Source organism: Schistocerca nitens, chromosome 2, assembly GCF_023898315.1.
Source record: "Schistocerca nitens isolate TAMUIC-IGC-003100 chromosome 2, iqSchNite1.1, whole genome shotgun sequence".
Taxonomy (NCBI): Eukaryota; Metazoa; Arthropoda; class Insecta; order Orthoptera; family Acrididae; genus Schistocerca; species Schistocerca nitens.
The window spans coordinates 260145918-260169419 of record NC_064615.1 but is presented as its reverse complement, the minus strand read 5'-3'; the positions used below and the strand labels follow the sequence as shown (position 1 = coordinate 260169419).

At 41.7% G+C, this 23502-nt stretch overlaps 1 protein-coding gene across 2 annotated transcripts in view; it reads left to right on the top strand.

Annotated features, from left to right (window-relative positions):
• LOC126235987 (uncharacterized) overlaps positions 1-23502 on the top strand; it is a 264030-nt gene that overhangs the window by 69239 nt on the left and 171289 nt on the right. For both annotated transcript variants that reach the window (XM_049944978.1, XM_049944977.1), the window contains exon 4: positions 9932-10054. In XM_049944978.1, the coding sequence (XP_049800935.1) occupies positions 9932-10054 (123 nt within the window). The remainder of the gene's footprint in view (positions 1-9931; positions 10055-23502) is intronic.

Genomic DNA, 23502 nt, shown 5'->3' with positions numbered 1-23502 from the left:
ATGTCCTCTGTATGGTGTCGTACTGTTTTTTCCCACTGCTCCCTGTTTCCAATTGTTATATTATAAGGCTTCTTGAAGCAATTGGGAGTTATTATATGGTCTCCTAGCATTTCTCCAGCCATTCATATATTTACCTCACTCACTATCTTAGTGTGTGATTCTGGATATCCCAATGAGATCCAGTTTTTACCAGTTTTAAATTTGTATGCACCAGCTGCTGCCTCCATCTTGACCCAAAGGTGTAGTGGAGGCATGTCCAGCATGGCTTCCATCCCAGCAGTTGGTGTGCTGCTAATTCCTCGTGTTATGGCTAAGCAGGCCATTCTCTGCACCTTAGCAAGCTCCTTAGCTGCAACCCGCTGCTCATCTTATTCCACCACACTACAGCCCTGTAGGAAGTCCTAGGTCTAACCACTGTGGTGTATATCCAGTGCATACCTCCGGGGCTTAGGCCCCAGTTTTTACCACAAGCCCTTCTGGTACTCGCTAGAGTACCTTTCGCCTTGGAGCATATGCTCTTAATGTGAGAGGTCCGTGTTAGTTTCTTATCTAAGGTTACCCTTAGATATTTCACTGTCCTCTTCACAGATAGAGTTTCACTGAAGAGCTTTAGTTGTCAACTTGAATGTTGGATATGCCTCTTCACGAATGGCACCACAACAGTCTTCTTAGGATTAACACTTAGATCCTGTTTAATGCACCAGTCTTGCACAATGTCCAATGCACCTTGTGCCATATTTCTAACTGTGTCAGTAAATTTGTCAAGTATTACTATGACAAGGTCATCTGCATATCCTTGGCAAAGGCATTGTCTGGATTTTAGTTCCTCAATGAGTTTGTTCACCACTAGATTCCACAATAAAGGGGACAGAACTCCTTGTGGGCAACCTCTAGTGGTGTTAATTACCATCTTTTCATTCATCATGGTAGCCTCTGCCTTCCTTCCACTAAGCATGTCCACTTACATGTAGTGTTCCCTAGGTCTGCTGCCCTTACCATGGAATCGAAGGTCGTGTTACTGAAGGCCCCCCCCCCCCCCCCCCCCCCGATGTCCAGGAAGAAGCAGAGGGCTATTTCTTGAAAGTGAAGTGCTTTCTCCACCCTCACAACGAGTTGATGGAGAGCTGTCTCACATGATTTACCTGGTTGATATGCATGTTTGTTTGAATGTAGAGGGGCCCTAATTAGCCTCATCTCCTCAACATATACATTAACCAGTTTTTCTAATGTTTTAAGAATGAAGGAGGACAGACTGATTGGTCTCAAATCCTTTGCCTCGGTATGATCGGTTTTCCATGCCTTTGTAATGAAGACAACCTTCACTGCCCTCCAAGCATTAGGAATGATCCCTACTGCTAGGCTAACCCTGAATAACCTGCATAGGATTCGTATGAGATTCTCTCCTGCCTGTTGCAGGAGAGCTGGAAAGATTCCATCTGGACCAGGTGACTTGAATGGTTGGAATGTTCCCACTGCCCATTGGATTTTATTGAAGTCCACATACTCGTTGGCCGATTCCTAGTCTTCTCTTCGAGTGTCTGAGAACCATTGTCTCTCCGGGATCACATTCTGGTCTGTGTTGTCTGCCAGAGCATATTGATGAAAGTGAGTTTTGAGGAGCAGTTCCAGTATCTCATGTGCTGTCTTTGTATATTCCCCATCCTCCTTCCTCAACATACCTCCTGGATTGGTTGGTACTCTAGTGAGGATTCTGTGAAGTCTGGCTTGAGCAGCTGTGCTCTCCACTTCCTCACAGAATGGCTTCCCGGATGCCTCCTTTGCTTGTCTAATTGCAAGGTTGTAGTTGACAAGGGGCTCATGATATTTTGCCCATAGTCCTTTACGTCTTGCAAGGTTAAACAGTCTTTGTACCTGTTTTCTTTGCGCTTCCAGCAAGGCACACTCCTATTTGTGCACTTCTTAGTGATTGTGCAATTGTCCTCATATGAGGTCACTATGGCAGAGGTAACAGCCTCTGCTACTTCCTCAAACTGTACTGGATTCCTTATCGAGATTTTAATTTCCGATAAGCATAAGTCTAAAGTCCCTCCTATATTTCTCCCAGTCTGTTTTCGTGGGATTCCTATAGGTAATGGTCTGTCTGATTCCCATTTCAACCTTGAATTTAATATACATGTGGTCCATTGACGATGGCTATAATGCCATGTGCCGTTGTTTGACATTGCTGCCCATCATCATGAAACCAAAGGTTATGTCAATTACTTCTTCCCTTCTGTTATTCCTGAATGTAGTTTCATTGCCCCTATTCAGGACCTTCAAGTTATTAGCCAAGAGAAATCCAAGAAGGTACTCACCTCTACTGTTGGTGTCCTTGCTGCCCCACGCTAGGTTGTGGGCATTGGTGTCACATCCAACCAACAGTTGGTCACCTTGCCAATGGGAAGCTTCTATCAGTCTCCTCACCTCCCATGGAGGAGGAGAGCTGTCGTCCCTTCGTGATACCTTCCTCACATTGCTGCATCCTGATTGTCACTAGGTCCCTGGAGCAGAAATTCATCCTTGGCATGAAAGAAATTCCATTTCATACATAGATGCATGTTCTGGAGTTTCTTAGATTTCTAGCATAAATCAGCTTACCTCCAGTGCCACCGAGGCCCGATACGCCCCCTTGATATAAGTAGGGTTCTTGTATCAGGGCCACATCCACTTCTTGTCTCCCCAGGCAGCAGGTCAGGGCAGCAGTGGCCCCTTTACTGTGCTACAGATTAATCTGCATCATCTCCAGTCTCCGTCTTGCTGCCATCATTGCCTTTTAGGTCTTTGATAACTCTGACAGTGACCTGCAAGAATCCTTAAAACAATTTCAGGTCCTGCTCTCGCATCGCCTTCAGGGTCTTCTCTCTGACCTCCATCACCAGGCTTCGTCCTGGTACAACCTTCTGGTTGATTACTCTCCAGTCCTCTGTTGAGGCTTTTGGGTCCTGGACCCCTATTTTCTCGAACAGAGTCTTTGGAGAGACATCGTTAAGGATTTTGGTACCCATATTGATACCTTTGTGGTCTTAAGAAGCTCCGCTGCCGTCTTGACCAGCAAAGGGGATATCATGGGCACCTTGTCCTTAAGCCATTCCCCTGCGTGCACCTCCTCACAGATCAAAATGAGGGCATCACGATCTAGATAGACCCTCCTAAGTTGGGTCCTGGACCAGAGTCCCCCCCAATCTTTCCAAAGAGGGCCATTTGTACAAGTTCCTCCTGCTGTGAGGTGATGGCTACCAGTGGAGAGCCTTCCTGGATAACTGCCATCTTAAAATCTGAGACTGCAGTACTATAGGTCAGTTTCCCTATTTCTTGCCTCAGCTTTTTCTGAGCTCGTTTATCCAGGGAGGAGGGAGTCTTAGATTCTTCCCTTATCCTCTTGCTGCCTGTCTTCAACATTGATGGGTCTGCGTATCCCCTTCAACCTGAGACAGTTTTTTCTTGGGGGTCTTGGGCCCAAGCCCTTTTAATCCCCCCCCCCCCCCCCGCCCCTTGTGTTTGAGAAGCCATTGTTTCCATTCCTTTTGTCTCTGTTCCCTGAGGAGTTTCCTCCTCTGGGCCCCAGAGAAAGCTTTAATCTTGATCTGGTCCAACTTCTCAGTAACAGTTCCCACTTCTGGCCCAGGTGTAGACCCTGATTCAGTAGAGTGCATTCCATCAGTCCTGACTCTGATGTTTGGGTGTCTGAGGTCTCAGTTTGCCCCTCAGTTTGTTTTAATTTATTTTCTTTTGACATGTCCATCTTGGTCCCACGAGATTTACGAGATTTGGGGATCTACACGGTCCACACCACGAATATCCTGCGTGGTGTGAGACTACTTACTCAGGAAGGTCGCCCGGTGTCCCTGAGGCTCCATTTGCGACACATCTTCCCATGTGCCATGCACCCCTCAGTGCGGATCGCATCACACCTTGGGTTGGGAAAGGGAATTGGCTAAGGATTGGGAGTGGATAAGGAAGACAGGATGTTGTGGGACACTCTTAGTCTGATCCATCAGCTAAGGCCTTTCTGGCAGTAGCTCCTCTACCTTCAGCATAGCCCTCAGTTTCACATGGATATGCAAGCCTCTCCTCCCACATGGAGAGTCCTTTGTCAAGGTGGTGTCACCCAGAGAGGTACCCAAAACATTATTCCATATGATGTTGTTGAATGAAAACATACGATATACGTCAGCTTACTGATTTGTCCCTCCCAAAGGTTTGCGGTGATTCTGAGTGCAAATGTGGATGTGCTATAAGGGGCAGTCATATGAAAACCAAACACCCACCACAATGGGACTATGTAATGGTTCCAGTCAAAAGTAACCATCACATCTGTTTAAGACATTTATTTCACTGGGAGACGAGACAATCAATATCTGTTTAATAGATTGCAGTTGGCCGCTGACAGATCCACAACTGCACCCAGTCTTGCACCTCCTCATCTGAATGAAACTGATGTTCATGCTTGTCTTTCTTCAGATAGCCAAAGATATGAAAAATCACATTGTGAAGATCCATGCTATATAGAGGCTTGTTGCAATGTTTCCCAACCAAATCGCTAAAGCAGTCACAGTTTCTGCGAAGTGTCTTCATAGGGCTGTGTATTGAGTTTGGTTCCACAATGAGCAGAGGGCCCCAGCAGTCAAAGAAGGAGGTCATCATGACCTTATTGGAACTTGGGTGAACAGAACTGGATTTCTTTGGTGGGGGAGTTGTGGATTTTTTCCACTGTTGTTTTTGCCGTTTGCCTCTAGGTGCCATTGGGATGCTGTCAGATGGAATCATCCCAATGTACGATAACATTTGCCCCTATACTGCCAATTGGGCGAAGGCTAGGCTTCAGTGATTTGGTTGGGAAATACTGCAATATCATCCATACAGCCCAGATCTTTGTGTGATTTTCACATTTTTGTCAACCTGAAGAAAGACATATGTGAATGTCAGTTTCAGGCATACGAGGAAGTGCAAGAGTGTGTGAGATTGTGGATCTGTCTGCAGCTGACCAAATTACATGATCCTGTTGTGGTGGGTATTCGGTTTTTATTTGACTGCTCCTCATAGGTTGGTTCAAGAGTTTCAAAATGCATTTTTTCGTCTTGAAAGTCTCATGAATATGGACATCTAAAATACTTGAATTTTCTACCGTGGTTACTGAAAAATCAGCTTTTGCAGTGCAGAACACTGCAAGATGTGCAGGAACATTCCGGATGGTACCGACAGGGATATGCATCTATGCCAACTCCAGTGTTGTGGCCTGCTGTGTTAGGTTTTTGGGATGAGGATCCATTGCACGAACAGCCCTATCATGGTTATCCCACAGATACTCGATTGGGTTTAATTCTGAGGAGTCGGGTAGTTAGGCAGTAAGGTAAACTCATCCTGGTGGCATACACTGCGAGCTGTATGACACAGTGCATCATCCTGCTGATAGATACTGTCATGCCGAGAAAAAACAAACTGCATTAGGGGTGGTTATGGTCCCCAAGAATAGATGTATACTTGTGTTGACCCATTGTGCCTTCCGGAATGACGAGAACACCTATGGAATGCCTTGAAAACATTCCCCAGACCTTAATCCTCCCTCCTGTGGCCTGGATCCTTCTGATGATTGTTGCAAGGTATTTGCTTTCAGTCTGATGGAACATAAAATGTTATTCAGCTGAGAAGTGGATGTCCAGTTGCAGTATTGACATGTAAATTTCAGCCTTTGTCGCCAATGAACAGTATTCAGCTTGGATGCTTGAATCAGGTGCCTGTCGATGAGACCCATACACAGCAATGTATGCTGAATGGTGATTAAGGAGGTATGCTACAAAACTGGAATTAAATGCCTCATCTAGTAAGATAAATGTTTTAATACGTATGGTGATTACTTTTTAATTCCGTGATCCTGTTGTGGTGGGTGTTCGGTTTTCATTTGACTGTTCCTTGTAGGTTGGTTCAGGAATTTCAAAATACATACTCATAAATATGGACACCTGAAATTTTTGAATTTTCTGCCCTAGTTATTACATTGTCCTGTCACATTAATGTGACCATATGCCGGAAGCTTGAAAAACCAGCTTTTGCAGTTCGGGCCACTGTGAGATGTGCAGGAAGGCACTGGAAGGTATTGACAGGGATGTGGAGCCATGCCAACACCATGTTGTGGCCAGCTGTGTTAGGTTTTTTGGATAAGGATCCATGGCACGGACAGTTTGATCATGGTTGTCCCACAGGTACTGGATTGGGTTTAAATCTGAGGAGTTTGGTAGCTAGGCAGCAAGGTAAACTCATCCTGGTGACCATCAAACCGTGATACACACTGTGAGCTGTGTGACACATTGCATTGTCCTGCTGATAGATACCGTCATGCCAAGGGAAAACAAACTGCATTAGGGGTGGTCGTGGTCCCCAAGAATAGGTGCATACTTGTGTTGATCCGTTGTACCGTCCAGAATGGTGAGAACACCTACGGAATGCCTCAAAATCATTCCCTTACCCCCCTCCTGACTCACTTTATATATCTTCCTCTGCTAGTGCTGCCACCTGTTGTCTGTGATTGGCTGTTACACGTTAACACTGTACGTAGGTGGTGGCCTCATTAATGTGACTAGACCGTGTATTTCCTCATGATATATTACACTTACCATTGGCATAGCATCTATAGATGTACAAAACTAATGAAGTTGTGTTTTTTTGAAACTGAAAATGAGACCATTTTCAGAAAACCTCGCAATAATACTCTTAAGAACATTATTTAGCATTTATTCTGTTGCTTTGTGTTTGCTTAGATTGATTACAGTACTAGAGTCATCCACAGAAAGAATTAATTCTGATTGTTGTATATTTGACAGAAGGTTGTTTACATGTATGAGAAACAGTGTTGGGCTCAAGATTGAGCCTTGCGGAATCCCAAAAGTGATTTCTCCCCAGTCAGAAGACTCTCCTCTACTTGCATTTGTTGAATTATTAAGCACAATTTTTTTTTATCCTTTAGGTAGGTATAACATTGACTATTGGTTAGCTATGCAATAAGTTCCATAAAACCTCAGTTTATCTAGTTGAATATTGTGATCTATACTGTCATATTCCCTAGATAGGTCACAGAAAATACCAAGAGGTTCTACTTTGCTATTTAATGTTTGTAAAACTGTATGAATAGATGTGTAAATGGCATACTCAGTGGAGCAACTCTTCTAAAATCCAAACTGTGATTTAATGGGAGTACTGTATTATTTTTACTTAGGCGGGATACTGTTCAAGAATATTCCTTTTCAATTTTAGAATACAACTTTCCAAAAATTTTGGAAAATGACATCAGTAGTGTAACAGGTTGTTAATGCTATCACCTTTCTTATAGAGGGTTTGACAATGGTATATTTCAATCTCTCTGGAAAAATGCCCTGAGTTAGTGATGCAGTACATAGTTCAGAAAAGGAAGCACTTATTAATACTGTGTTGGAAATGCAGGTGAGCTATTATTTTTGAGAGAAAATAATATTTCCTTAATTTACGAAGGATAAGTGGATGTGCAGGTTCTTCGATTATTTTAATAATTTTTCTTAAAAATTTTGAGTAGTTTTTGTATTGTGTGACTACTACATGAGGTTGTTATTACCCTCCCTATGCTTAAAAGCATTTGTCCTGGGGTAATCATTAATTATTCTAAATGATTCTCAAGGAGGAATATCTATACTGTAATGAACTATCTTATACAATCGAACTAACCATGGTCAGAGACAGTGTTTGGTGCTGGGTATACAAGTATTTTCTTCCTTTGGACTTCATCAAAGAAAACATGATCAGAAAAAAACATAAAATTAGGGAAAGACAACCACTTGACTACTAGATAAAGAGCAAGAGCTCAAAAGCTAATGTTTTGTTTCTTATTATGTATTTCTATGTAGTATTGGTATGGAGTGTAGCCATGTATGGAAGTGAAACATGGACAATAAATAGTTTGGACAAGAAGAGAATAGAAGCTTTCGAAATGTGGTGCTACAGAAGAATGTTGAAGATTAGGTGGGTAGATCACGTAACTAATGAGGAGGTATTGAATAGGGTTGGGGAGAAGAGAAGTTTGTGGCACAACTTGACTAGAAGAAGGGATCGGTTGGTAGGACATGTCCTGAGGCATCAAGGGATCACCAATTTGGTATTGGAAGGCAGTGTGGAGGGTAAAAATCGTAGAGGGAGACCAAGAGATGAATACACTAAGCAGATTCAGAAGGATGTAGGTTGCAGTAGTTACTGGGAGATGAAGAAGCTTGCACAGGATAGATTAGCATGGAGAGCTGCATCAAACCAGTCTCAGGACTGAAGACCACAACAACAACATGTGCCGTGCACCAGTCCTCTATAGGTAGGTGGTTGCCTTTCCCTTATTTTAGGTACTTTTCCACCCAGGAATTTCTATTATTGTTAAAACATTATCAAAGTTGTGCTGTCTTTATCCATAACATTGGAAATTTACTTAGATGAAATTGTGGCTCCAAATAACTTTGCCAGATCATTTTCCCTATCTGAATCCTTTAGAAAATCTACACTGAAACCACCGCAGAGTAACTACTTGCTGCTGTCAGACAGATAGCATAATAAGGAATCCTTATGCCTCATAAACAATTTAAAATTTCCCAGTGGGGATTTATTTACAGTTACAATTAAAAATGAACTATTTTTCATTATTAATTCACAAGCAAACACTTCTATACTATAAAATCTACTTGTTTCAATATCATTGAACTTCTGTGCTGTTTTATATATGTAACAATACTTTTCCCATATTAGTTCTACATTTGCCTTCTGTATGAGGAGTGTTGCTGTCTAGAGCAAAGAGCTTTTATTCAGTGTCTTTTAGTGTCTGGTTAGTCATTGGTATATATTAAGAACAGAATTAGACCCTATACATAACCCTGAGGCACACCTCTGTTTATATGCTCCATATCTGACAGTTGTTTTACTAAATATTTGTCTTCAACAGAAATGTGAAGTATTTCTACTTTTTTCACCCTATTGTCTGGGTAAGAGTTGAACCACTCATTTGCTGTTTCTCTGCACATAATACTTCCAGTTTGTGTACTAGTATTTTATGGTCAACAGTTTCAAAAATCTTCGGGATGTTTAAGAATATGCTTGTAACATAGTCATCCTTATCAAGTATTTCAAGTACTACTTTTAGGATATCTGTTATGGCTGATACTGTACTTCTCTCACTTTAGAAACCAAATTGAACTTACATAACAAGTTTGTTCTTATTCATGTAACTTATTAACCTATCTTTCTCAACTGATTCAGTTACTTTTGAGAATGCTGACAGTAGTAAAACTGGCCTGTAGTTTTTTTTCTTATATTAGCTATGTTATCCTTCTTTCCTAAGGGCACAACTCCTAGATCCCTGGAAAACATGTAAACTACAGGACTCATTTATTAAGTTTGTTAGGGGTGGTTTGTACACTGCTCACACACGGCTTCAGAACAGAGACTGGAACCTAATCCATGCCTGCTGACTTATTTTTTTAATTGATGTATCACCTTCCTGACTTAATGCTTTGTTGTGGAAAACATCATCATTGTGCTTGTGGTGTAACTCATTGTGGGTGATATACGGGTTTCGGAATATTTTATTGTAACTTCTCTGCAATACCTAAGAAATCGTCATAACGAAATTTGCCCTTTCCTGAGAAATTTCTATTACTATGCTCCCATCTTTGATTTGTTTGTTGTTATACTTGTACCTGTCATAGCATGGTGATATCTAAAAATACATCGAAAGTGACATCTTTGAGTGCCAGCTGTCATAGGTTATTCAGTGGTCCTGTCACGCACTTATGCCATGTAGTTTTCACTAGTAACTTTCTGTACGTAAAGTGTAAACTTCCAATCTCAGAACAAACTTTGAATATGAATGTTTTTGTTCCAGATAGCAATTACTACTGGAACATAACCTGATGTGTCGTATTTATTGCAGATATTTGGGCAAACAGAAAATGACTCATATTATTTAAACACAGCTGAAGAAGATTCATGTAATTGGATGTGTTTGGTTTCTCCTGCAGCTTCAGCAGATGAGCAGAACCTAATATGTTATCAGGTAATGTAAAAAGTGCTCTAATTGTTACTGATTGCTTGGTAAGTAGCCACATGTTGTGCACAGTGATTTCACAACATATTATAATGACAGTTTGAATTAATAAGTTCCCAGTCTCCTTTGGAGAACTTCTCTCAAGAAATTTATTTGAAAGGGACAATGTAAAATTTCATCCATTCATTCATTCCTCTATCTTATTCTGTAGATTCCATCATTTAGTAGAACATTCAGGGATCTGGAACAAATTGAGGTAAACCTTAAAGGAAAAACAGTTGTTGGAAGCTAAATATGCATGCTGTATTAACAATAAAGTATGACTACTCACTCATGTATTGTTAATGCTTACACAGGCTAAATTGAATATAGTAAAATTGCCAGCACAGCTGCTGCTCAGGATTTATATCCATTGACGCATAGGAAGATTCTTATAGTTTTATAATGCTGAGGGTGCTCTATACCATTGTTTGCATGTTCATATTATTTTATCAAACCTCCTTGGAAAATGTGGTACTCCAATTACATTGCCACTGAACGATAGGTAAATGAGGTAGTACAAAAAATGTCACTTTGTAAGTTGGATTTTTTGTCTTTAAATTTTGAAAATGTACTGAGTGCTGAGTGGGGGAATGCGACCACCAGCTGTGCATATGACATTGTGTTTCTCTTTGTGATCTATCAGTCTGTCTGTCTGTCTACTGCACTAAAAATGATTGAAGTGATAAGTTTAGAAGGCAATGTTGACATTCATAAAGCAACTGTAGATGTTAGTCTGAGATAATAATACCTGTGAAAAAAAAGGCACCATATACTATGTCTTTATGCCACTCTAGAAATCATTTTAGAAAACATTAAACACTGAAAAATCCAGGATGGAATAATGACAATATTATGAAAAGAATAGATTGCTACTCATCATGCATGTTGAGTTGCTGACAGGCACAACAAAAAGCTGAAATGTATGTCTGTCTTTTTGTTGTGTCTGTCTGTCACTCAACATCTCCTCTATACAGTGAGTAGCAATATATCCTTTTCATAATACTGTCTTCCTGGATTTTCCATTGTTTGGTTTTGCCTAGTGGCTTTTCTTCCATCCCATAAACTAATGCCATTTTCCTTTGTTACTATTCTATGATGCATACTATTCTTTCTCTTCTTTCCTGTGTTTTACCTATTGCTGACCAAACTGCACACACACACTGACTTATGAGCTATACTGTATCAACCACCTTGTCTGTACACAACACTTGGCTGTATCCCATGTCTTACATTATTCCCGTTAATATAATTACTCCTAGACCTTGAAATTAATCACTCTTCATGCCTCACTCTTGTGTATTTTTGTGCAATATTTTCTGTACTTTCCTGTGCCACATGAACTTGTTGAACCTCTACCTAGCAACCCCCCACCTGCCCCCCTCTTTCCTCATTCCAACATGCACATACCAGGGGGTTATAATTAAACTGATGGTTCTTGAAGTACTGTAGTGTGTGCTATATACAGTGTAGGATGCTGAACATCGTAGGTATATTTATTGAGTGGAGTGCTTGCAGAATAAGACAAAAAAATAATAATTCCACTTTCTGCCACCAGATGAAAATTTGGCACTGTAAGCAATCAGAATGTAATGGGGGTGCAGCATATCTGGTTTAATCAGAGCGATATGTCATCATATGCTATCCTTCAAATCAAGAAGAGTCTGGATATATACAGACCGAGAACGAAAGAACTTGTGGAATCGCACCACACAGTCACATCAGTTGAGTGCAGTGGATGTTCCTGCACACATGATATGTGGCAACTCTTGAGCATTCATGGTATCGTGTGCAGAGTAGAATGTGCCTTGTCTGACCAAAGAATATTGCCCGGCCATGTGTCATCCTTTTCCACGTGTGCCAAAAAATGAAGGACAAAGTATGGCATTGTAGCCTACCTTGGGCCTCATTTGGTGCAAATTTTGAATCTTGTAGGGATACCAGTGTAAACTGTGCTGCAAAATGTTTTGGACTGTTGACCAGGGGAAGACAATTCCTTTGACACAGCTTGAGAACTGGCTGCAGAATTTGAGCTATGTGCTGCACAGTCAGCTTTGGCTACAGGAACTTTATCAACAACTGCCATGGGAATGGGCCACCGCCCTGTCCCTGCTGCATCAGTTCACATGTTTCTTCAAATTTCTTGATTGTATTCTTTAACCCATTTATTGACATGAGGACTCTTCACAGCAATTTCTGTCGGTGATATTCCAGTAATGTAGTGCTGCTATTGTCACCTTTCTGGTAGAACAACTTTACCAGCAGTGCAAGGTCTTTCCTTTCATGTGGAAAACTGCAACCTTCTTAACCCTTTACGCCACAAAGAGCATATTCACATCAAAACAGGAAACATTTCACATTCTGTGTGCTTACAGTGCCATGTTTTCACCTTGTGGCAGATGGTGGAACTATTATTTTTTCAGCATTTTCTGAATGTGCCCCAATTAATGAACATAACTACGAAGTTTCAGCATCCTGCAATGTATACAACCTGCACTGCAGCACTTGGAACACCATCAGTTTAATTATTACCAACCGGTGCTAACCTCACCTAATTCATTTACATCTGCTGTCCACTCTCTTCGCATGTATTAACTCACTGACCTATGTACCACGTTACTGTTTTTTTTTATATATATTTATTTTTCTCTTTAATCTCCTTGTGTTTACATGTCTGTTGTGTTGGCTACTGTGGGAGTCAGTATCGACACAAACAAGGAAGGAGAGAAGTAGTGATGATCGGTGGCAGGAATCCAAAATGATCTGTACATAACACTATCAAATTAATAGAACTCTTTATTTCTAAAAGTGAAAGAAACATAACTTCTTCTTATGAGGTTGCATGATGTGCTTGTTGTGCCTCCTACGTGCAATAGGGCAGGTGCAGGAAGGGGGGGGGGGGGGGGGGAGAGATAGGCAGCAGGAAGTTAGGTAGTGTGAAGTGTTGGGATCTCCAACTGGAACTGATGCTGAACCCCTGACCATGCACCGACATTCGTCCTGCACTCTGATGGGAACATCAGTTGGAAAACCCCAAAAAGGTGCCTGCCCTCTTCTTGACCTGGTCCGAGGAAAATCGGACAGGGCGGCGATGAAGATGACAATAGTGCCGAGTCCATGGCACGCGCTAGGACGTTGAGCTGCTGTGGCGGTGAAGGCAATGGGTCCAGCTCCATTGGCTCCACAGGCAGTGCTGAAGAGGCAGCTGGGGACAGCTGTGCCAGCTGCAAGATCCTGGGTGGTTGAGAATCTGAGGACACAAGATTGTGGAAGAATCTCGCAATTGACAAGCACAAATGTGGTCCTGGTGGGGGCATAGTAACCCACTAGGATGTTGAATTAATTCATGGCAGGGCCCAATTTCATAGAATTGTTCCTCTCTCCCAGTGCCTAGAGCAACCAAAAACTGAAAAGAATAGAGTTATTATGTGCAAGGCAATATTTGCAGAGCAGTGGGAGATGCTGTGTTCTGTGGTAGGTGCAGCAACTGGAACAGCCTGTGGTGGTGCTGGCCATGTAGAAGCTCCACTGGCAATAGACTGTTGCAGGGCAGGGAGCAGTACGTTGTGAGGAAGAGCAGCAGTGCTTGCTCTCATTTGTGGGGGCACATAGTTTGTTCACTTGCTGCGTGAACATGACAACAAACCGTTCAGCCTCTCCGTTTGACTGAGGGTGAAATGGAGCACTGGTAAGGTGAGTAATACCATTGGTTGATGAAAATGTTTAATGTCCTGAGCCATAAACTGTGGTCTGTTGTCTGTAACCAACACTGCAAGCAAAACTTCCTAGCAAAAAGTAGATGACGAAACCTGAGTGATACTAAGCGAAGTAGTCAAGTTCATGGGTGCTGCAAACAGATATATGCTAAAAGAGTCCACAGCAATAAGCCAGTCAGTGTTCCAAAAGGGACCAGCAAAGTCAGTATCCACTTGTTGCTATGACAATTGAGACTTTGGCCAAGGTGAAAATATTTGTCATTGGGGCCATAGATTTTCAGCACAAGTGCAACATGGGTCTGTTATCTGTTCATGTGGGTCTCCATGTCTGGCGAAGTACAGTGCTGACGCGCTAACTGTTTTGTGCATATAATTCCCCACTGTCTCTGGTGGAGCAATCACAACACATCCTTTTGCAACAGTTTAGGAATAAGCACATGTGATTGTCCAGAGTCATTTTGCGATAGAATCACACCATATTGTGCAGAGAGGGTATGCCGATGAGCAAAGTATTGGTGTGCAAAAGAATTCTGACTGTTTTCACTGAAGAAGGCCAAGAATTACAGATGTAGTGCAACAAAAGGTTCAGTTCAGTGTCTGCTTCTGTGGCCTGAGCAATTTTCACATAGTGCAGTGGAAAAGTCTGTAAAAGTTCAGTGTTCTGTGCATTGATCTGACAGCAAGATGCAGCAGTAGCATCAAATTCCGAATCCGGAAGGTCAGGAAGGACATCAGCATTTGCATGTTTCATCGTGGCCAGTACAGTATTACATACTGATTCTGTGACAGTAATAAAGCCCAGTGTTGCAGCCCAACATTGCAGCTTGTGAACCGTGTGTGACTGAACAGGTTTGGACAGATGAAACAAAGACTGAAGTGGTTTATGGTTTGTCACTAGGTAAAACTTCTGACCAAACATATAATGATGAAACTTTGCCACATTATAGATAATAGCGAGTACTTCCTTCTTGATTTGGGAAGAGATACTTTGGGTCCTAATCAATAATTTGGAAGCAAAAGCAATCGGCATGTTCTGTGAACCAAATCTGTGCAAGAGGACAGCTCCGATTCCATATGAAGAAGCGTCCACTGCCAAAACCACAGGCTTAGCGGGATCGAAATGAACAAGGCATCTGTCACTCAACAAGGCATTTGTAAGTTTCTGGAATGCAACCTGACACTCTTTGGTCCAAACAAAAGGCACATTCTTATGGCACAAATGATGTAAGAGAGCTATGATCTGGGCTGCGTTGGGTGTAAACCGGACCGGATATAGTATGTCAGCTTCCCAAGAACTGATTGCAGGGGCAGGGAGGTTCTGGATGGCCAGCAAGTGTGATTGAAGGGGATGAACACCTTGGCTATTTAGAACGTGGCCTAAGTACTGAATTTCAGAATGAAAAAAGGCACATTTGTCCAGACAAAACTTCAAACCTGCAGTTGAAAGCACTTGAAACAGTGTACCAAGATTACGGATATGTTCCTCTGGTATACTTTTACCATCATATTGTCCAAACAGAATGGAGCTTTTCCAGTAAGCTGTTCTAAGTAGCGTTGCAATATGGTAGGTGTGGAAGCATTGCCAAAAGGTAAATGCAAAAATTAAAACAACACTAAATGTGTGTTGACCATAATCACTTTCTAAGACTCCTCATCTAGCGGCATTTGCAAATGTGCATCACGTAACTCAATTTTTGAAAATTAATGACCTGCACCAAGCCTGACCATTAAATCATCAGAGCGAGACAATGGTTAAGTATCAGTTATTGTTTGTGGATCCACAGTGGATTTAAAGTCAACACAATGACAAAGTCTTCCAGAAGGCTATGGTAAGATTACTAAGGGAGAAGCCCATTAACTAGCCTGGATAGGAGCAATAACACCACTGTCTTGCCATTCTTTAAGTTCACTTGCAACATTGTCTCTAATCGCATGAGGGATGGGACACGTCTGAAAAAACATAGGTTGCACATTGTCCTTCATTGTAAAATATGCCACAAAATTATTTGGTCTGCCAAGTCCTTCGGAAAATAAATCAAGAAACTCCTCAATCAATTGAGTAACACTGTCTTTTGGGTTGAAAGCAGGAACAGAAAGTACATTGTCCTGAATAACAAAAACCAAACAAATCAAATGAATCTAACCCAAAAATATTTTCACAGTCCTGCAACTACAAAATTGTAACTGTTACTGTTCTGGTGTGAGACTGGAATGTAGCAAGTAAACTACATGCACCAAGCACTGGAATGTGCTGGCTGTTATACACAGTAAGGTAAGGTGCATGCACAATTTTATCCATATTGGCAAGCCTAGCTGTTGGTAAGTGGCACAATTAAACAATGTAACAGAAGTGCCAGTGTCTTAACTGAAGTTTCACACAGTGCTTGGCAGTGACTAAGTTCACAAACAGTTTGTTTGACTGTGACTGTTGTTGCACAGCACTTGGATGGGGTGAAGGCATGTTCTGAATTTGATTGTTACTAATACCGGTAGCTGGTTTAGAAAAAACTACATTCACTGAGTGAGAAGGTGCTCTGCACTTATGAGAGCTAATGTGGGTAGAGTTTTTGTTTTCTGTTGCAAGCACGGAGACTGTACATGACCTGACTTTCCACAAGCAAAGCAAATCAGCTTCCATGAAGGGCAGTTTTGTCATTTATGCATGGAAAAGCAGTGGGGACATGATTTAACAGGAGACACATGCATTGACACTTGTTTACTCTGTCCATCCCACAGTGGCCTGTTTGCACATGGTGGATGGTCGCAAGGCCATACGTGTTTGTCAGTTTGCATTACATTGCAGATGGGAGCTACCGCAAAGTTTTCCACGGCACCATCACACTAATCCTGACGTTCAATAATTTGTAACACTTGTTTGAAAGTAGGATCAGATTTTAGAGAATTTGTTCACCAATCCTACTGTCTGGCATATTGTATATAATTACACCATGAATCATTGCATCACTATAGTACTGTCTACAGCTACCTTGAGAATGACACAGTCATGATAAATCCTGATGTTCAGTGACCCACTGACAGTACGTCTGTTCTCACTTTTCCCCTCAATAAAAAGACGTTGTAATGAGCTGCAGCAATATGTACTTGGTCCTCATAATACTTAATGAGGGTGGAAACTAAATCTTCAAAAACTAGCAACTCTGGTGTACTAGTCAGGAATAACTTCCGAGCGAGGTGGTAAACTCCTGTGCCGGGACTTGACAAGAAATAAGAAAGTTTCAAAGTACCTTGCACTTGATGTGTAGCACAGTGAGCCTTGAACTGAGCATACCACTTGTTCCATTCCCCTTGTTCATTGGAAACACAGAATGGATGAATGCTTGGAGGCAGTGCTGTAGATGTGGCTGGCGATTGTGATGGAGTTAATCCAGCAATGGCTTGTGCATTAATGAGCTACTGGACTGCCGTAATCAGCTGCAACTTTTGTTGGTTTCGAAACTGAATAAACTGCATTACATCAAAGCCAGCAGCAGCCGGAGGCATAGCTGCAGGTAGTGTAGGATGTGGGTTGCAGGCCATTTTAACGAGGGAGTGCTGCAACAAAATAATTAGAAGCAAGAGAAATACACAAATAGCAGAAGCATTGCAGCTAGTCTGCAGGGAAGAACACAATTAGTAGCAATGCTCCTCTGATATAAAAGAGAGAAATATTAGTGATGCGCAGTAGTGGAATGGTAAAGAGTGAAGGCAGCATTGGTTTTGGAATCCTCATTGCCAGATGTTGTGTCAGCTACTGTGGGAGACTGCAAGGACACAAACAAGGAAGGAGAGAAGTAGCGATGCCCAGTGGCAGGAATCCAAAATAATCTGTACATAACACTGAAGATTAAATGAACACTTTATTTCTAAAAAGAAAAGAAACTTATTTTCTTGTGCCTCCTATGTGCAAGTACTTCTGCTTGAAGAACACAGGCTAAGTGTCATCTTCCTATTACACAGTACTGATGCTATCGAAGTCTGCAACCGAACTGGGGCTGAGTAGCGGTGGGTGGCTGGCTGGCTAAGTCAGCGTTGACAGGGGGCGCTGAACTTCATCTTCCTGGAGGTATAGTGGTGCCTTCTCTTTTTATTGGTGTGTAGGTCAGCACATTCTTGATGACATTTTGCAGCAGTGAACTGGTAGGAGTGCAGTTGATGCTTTAGGGCTGCACACAAATAGATAACCTTCTGCACATGATGTTCTATACTCGGTACTTTTCAAAGACATGCAACTGTACTTTATAGAGCATTAGGCTGCACATCTTCACTGCTTGGAAGCTATTGTAAGACCCTTCAGAACATAGCCTCCCCAAGTTATCTAAGCTTCTAGAACATGCGACTGTTCTCGTCTCTGATTGGCTAGTACCAGCATAGGCCTGTACAGGCCAATCAGCTCTCCACATCTTCTCATAAAATTAGGTTCTTTCCCTGTTCAGCCAGGCACAGATCATGTTGCAATTAATTAACTAATTTACAATTAATTAACTAATTTCAAAATTTAGGAGAGGAATAATTAAAATGAATATCCAGATTTCCCCACCTGCTTTGTTCTGAGGGGAAGGACTTAAAATCCTTCTTTTTTGAGTTTGAAAATGGTTTGTTTTACAATCAGCATTCACGTAATTTCAGGAACTGTGTATTTTTATTTTGCTTGTTTATAAATCTAGGGATGAACTTATTGCGTGATTGCAAAATATTTTTTGGCACTTTCATACATATAATGAACAATAATTACTTCATTTTGTGGTGTCACCGCCAGACTCCACACTTGCTAGGTGTTGTTGTTGTTGTGGACTTCAGTCCTGAGACTGGTTTGATGCAGCTCTCCATGCTACTCTATCCTGTGCAAGCTTCTTCATCTCCCAGTACCTACTGCAACCTACATCCTTCTGAATCTGCTTAGTGTATTGATCTCTTGGTCTCCCTCTACGATTTTTACCCTCCACGCTGCCCTCCAATGCTAAATTTGTGATCCCTTGATGCCTCAAAACATGTCCTACCAACCGATCCCTTCTTCTAGTCAAGTTGTGCCACAAACTTCTCTTCTCCCCAATCCTATTCAATACCTCATTAGTTATGTGATCTACCCATCTAATCTTCAACATTCTTCTGTAGCACCACATTTCAAAAGCTTCTATTCTCTTCTTGTCCAAACTAGTTATCGTCCATGTTTCACTTCCATACATGGCTACACTCCATACAAATACTTTCAGAAACGACTTCCTGACACTTAAATCTATACTCGATGTTAACAAATTTCTCTTCTTCAGAAACGATTTCCTTGCCATTGCCAGTCTACATTTTATATCCTCTCTACTTCGACCATCATCAGTTATTTTACTCCCTAAATAGCAAAACTCCTTTACTACTTTAAGTGTCTCATTTCCTAATCTAATCCCCTCAGCATCACCCGATTTAATTTGACTACATTCCATTATCCTCGTTTTGCTTTTGTTGATGTTCATCTTATATCCTCCTTTCAAGACACTGTCCATTCCGTTCAACTGCTCTTCCAAGTCCTTTGCTGTCTCTGACAGAATTACAATGTCATCGGCGAACCTCAAAGTTTTTACTTCTTATCCATGAATTTTAATACCTACTCCGAATTTTTCTTTTGTTTCCTTTACTGCTTGCTCAATATACAGATTGAATAACATCGGGGAGAGGCTACAACCCTGTCTCACTCCTTTCCCAACCACTGCTTCCCTTTCATGCCCCTCGACTCTTATAACTGCCATCTGGTTTCTGTACAAATTGTAAATAGCCTTTCGCTCCCTGTATTTTACCCCTGCCACCTTCAGAATTTGAAAGATAGTATTCCAGTTAATGTTGTCAAAAGCTTTCTCTAAGTCTACAAATGCTAGAAACGTAGGTTTGCCTTTTCTTAATCTTTCTTCTAACATAAGTCGTAAGGTTAGTATTGCCTCACGTGTTCCAACATTTGTCCTCTAGCCATCCCTGCTTAGCCATTTTGCACTTCCTATCGATCTCATTTTTGAGACGTTTGTATTCCCTTTTGCCTGCTTCATTTACTGCATTTTTATATTTTCTCCTTTCATCAATTAAATTCAATATTTCTTCTGTTACCCAAGGATTTCTATTAGCCCTCGTCTTTTTACCTACTTGATCCTCTGCTGCCTTCACTACTTCATCCCTCAGAGCTACCCATTCTTCTTCTACTGTATTTCTTTCCGCCATTCCTGTCAATTGTTCCCTTATGTTCTCCCTGAAACTCTCTACAACCTCTGGTTCTTTCAGTTTATCCAGGTCCCATCTCCTTAAATTCCCACCTTTTTGCAGTTTCTTCAGTTTCAATCTGCAGTTCATAACCAATAGATTGTGGTCAGAATCCACATCTGCCCCTTGAAATGTCTTACAATTTAAAACCTGGTTCCTAAATCTCTGTCTTACCATTATATAATCTATCTGATACCTATTAGTATCTCCAGGATTCTTCCAGGTATACAACCTTCTTTTATGATTCTTGAACCAAGTGTTAGCTATGATTAAGTTATGCTCTGTGCAAAATTCTACAAGGCGGCTTCCTCTTTTATTTCTTCCCCCCAATCCATATTCACCTACTATGTTTCCTTCTCTCCCTTTTCCTACTGACGAATTCCAGTCACCCATGACTATTAAATTTTCGTCTCCCTTCACTACCTGAATAATTTCTTTTATCTCGTCGTACATTTCATCAATTTCTTCATCATCTGCAGAGCTAGTTGGCATATAAACTTGTACTACTGTAGTAGGCATGGGCTTTGTGTCTATCTTGGCCACAATAATGCGTTCACTATGCTGTTTGTAGTAGCTAACCTGCACTCCTATTTTTTTATTCATTATTAAACCTACTCCTGCATTACCCCTATTTGATTTTGTATTTATAACCCTGTAATCACCTGACCAAAAGTCTTGTTCCTCCTGCCACCGAACTTCACTAATTCGCACTATATCTAACTTTAACCTATCCATTTCCCTTTATAAATTTTCTAACCTACCTGCCCGATTAAGGGATCTGACATTCCACACTCCGATCCGTAGAATGCCAGTTTTCTTTCTCCTGATAACGACGTCCTCTTGAGTAGTCCCCGCCCGGAGATCCGAATGGGGGACTATTTTACCTCCGGAATATTTTACCCAAGAGGACGCCATCGTCATTTAATCATACAGTAAAGCTGCATGTCCTCGGGAAAAATTACGGCTGTAGTTTCCCCTTGCTTTCAGCCGTTCGCAGTACCAGCACAGCAAGGCCGTTTTGGTTAATGTTACAAGGCCAGATCAGTCAATCATCCAGACTGTTGCCCCTGCAACTACTGAAAAGGCTGCTGCCCCTCTTCAGGAACCACATGTTTGTCTGGCCTCTCAACAGATACCCCTCCGTTGTGGTTGCACCTACGGTACGGCCATCTGTATCGCTGAGGCACGCAAGCCTCCCCACCAACGGCAAGGTCCATGGTTCATGGGGGAAGACTTGCTAGGTGGTAGCCTTTAAATCGGCCGCGGTCCATTAGTATACGTCGGACCCGCGTGTCGCCACTGTCAGTGATTGCAGACCGAGCGCCGCCACATGGCAGGTCTAGAGAGACTTCCTAGCACTCACCCCAGTTGTACAGCCGACTTTGCTAGGAAAGGTTCACTGACAAATACGCTCTCATTTGCCGAGACGATAGTTAGCATAGCCTTCAGCTACGTCATTTGCTACGACCTAGCAAGGCGCCATTACCAGTTTATATTGAGATTGTTATTAGAGTACCGTCAAGAGCGATGTACACCAATTATGGATTAAAGTTAAGTATTCAAGCCACTACGTTCTTTATTTATTAGACTCAACTCCTTTAATTGTTCCAGACCTCACGCCAGTCTGCGTGAGCTTAAACGCATGTATTTCGGTCTCCTCTAGCAACACGGTGTTGGCTCTTCTGCCAACACTACACATTTAACACTCACATACAGTAATTATTCATTTCTCATTCCTTCTGATATCCTGAATTATGTAGTATTAAGAAAAATACACATTTGATGAAAGTGAATGCTTTGTCAAATGTACCTGTATTGGGAACCAACTCTATTGCTCTTTCCTTGGAACTAGATTATTCAGAGAAAAAATTACATAAGTAACTCCTTCTACAGACATTATTTAATAAGCTATAAAAGTATCAAAACCTGATTATTACTCCAAAGCTGAAAATTTTCTTTTGTAATTAGTTTTGCATTACTGAAAAGCCATTGAATTTATAGTGCTCAAACTTTTTTTCTAAATTCTCTTTTAATTGGCAGGTCATTTCTAAATTTTCATCTTCATTTGATGATTAACTATGGAGATATAACAAAAACAGTAGATTTTCTTTTGTAGTATTTCATACTGTGGGCTTAATTGTCACACTGGCCAACAAATGCCAACTGATAGGTGTTCCAGCCTATGGGAACCTCACTCCACAGAATATCGACACACTATGTTAACAGAGAGATGATCAAAATACTGCCTCTCGAATAGGAAATCTAATATTGCTATACCATGTGCATCAAGGGCTATAGATGAGTAAACATAAGCTGCACTATCTTTCTTGCTCTCCCAGCCACCTGGATTGTCTATAGACATGTTATAATGTTTGGGAAAGACAGTTCTCTAAAAATATTTCCTTCATAGGTAAATAATATGGTTGAAGGATGTTACAGCTTTAAGATAAGTCCAAACCTATTAAGAGCCTCTGTGATCTACTATGACAAGCCTGTACAATACACCCACCCAGCACATCCTACTCCAGTCCCATGACAAGCTCATCTTATCCTCAAATACAGTGTGACCCGTGAGGGCTGTCATGATATATACCAGCAACTGTTGTAATTCCTGCACACCATTTTATGTGGCTGTAACCACAAAACAGCTGTCCACCCAAATGAATGGTGACTGCAGGCAAAAGACATTACTGAGCACAACATACTTAATTTCAGCAGATGCTTCACAACTCGCGCTGTCTGGATCCTTCCCAGCAAGGACAGCTGCTCTGAATTAGGTAGATGGAAGTTGTCCTTGCAACACATCCTTTGATCTTGTGATTCTCCTGACCTCAGTCTCTGGAAGCACTGCCTCACACCCATCTCCTCTGCTCCAGGACCCCTAGCTACACTCATCCTCCATCCACACTTTCTTCCCCACAGTCTCCCTTTTCTCTTTTTTCTGCTCCTCCAAATACAGTGGTCAACATCTTCATGCACAAAGCACAACTTCCTGTGGCTGCAGACTTAATGAGCTCACTGTTGCCACACTCCTATCCCATGCATCAGCCACCCCTTCCCTTCCATCCATCTGCTACCCTTATGCAACCCTCCCCCACAAACTCTGCCTCCTATCTTCTTCCCTTACACACTCCACACGTGGCACTGTGTGTGGGTGTACTCTAACCTTGAAGAAGGATTTGTCTTGAAGTTAGCATACTTTTAGTCTGTATTCATCTCTTGGTCACCCTCTATTATCTCCCCCCCCCCCCCCCCCACACACACACACTTCCCACCAGTACTAAATTAGTGGTCACTTGATGTCTCAGAATGTGCCCCACCAACTGATCCCTTCTTCTAGTCAGATTGTGCCACAGATTTCTTTTCTCCCCAATTCTATCTAATACCTCCTCATTAGTTACGTGATCTGTCCATTTAATTTACAGCATTCTTCTATATACCACATTTTGAAAGCTTCTATTTTCCTCT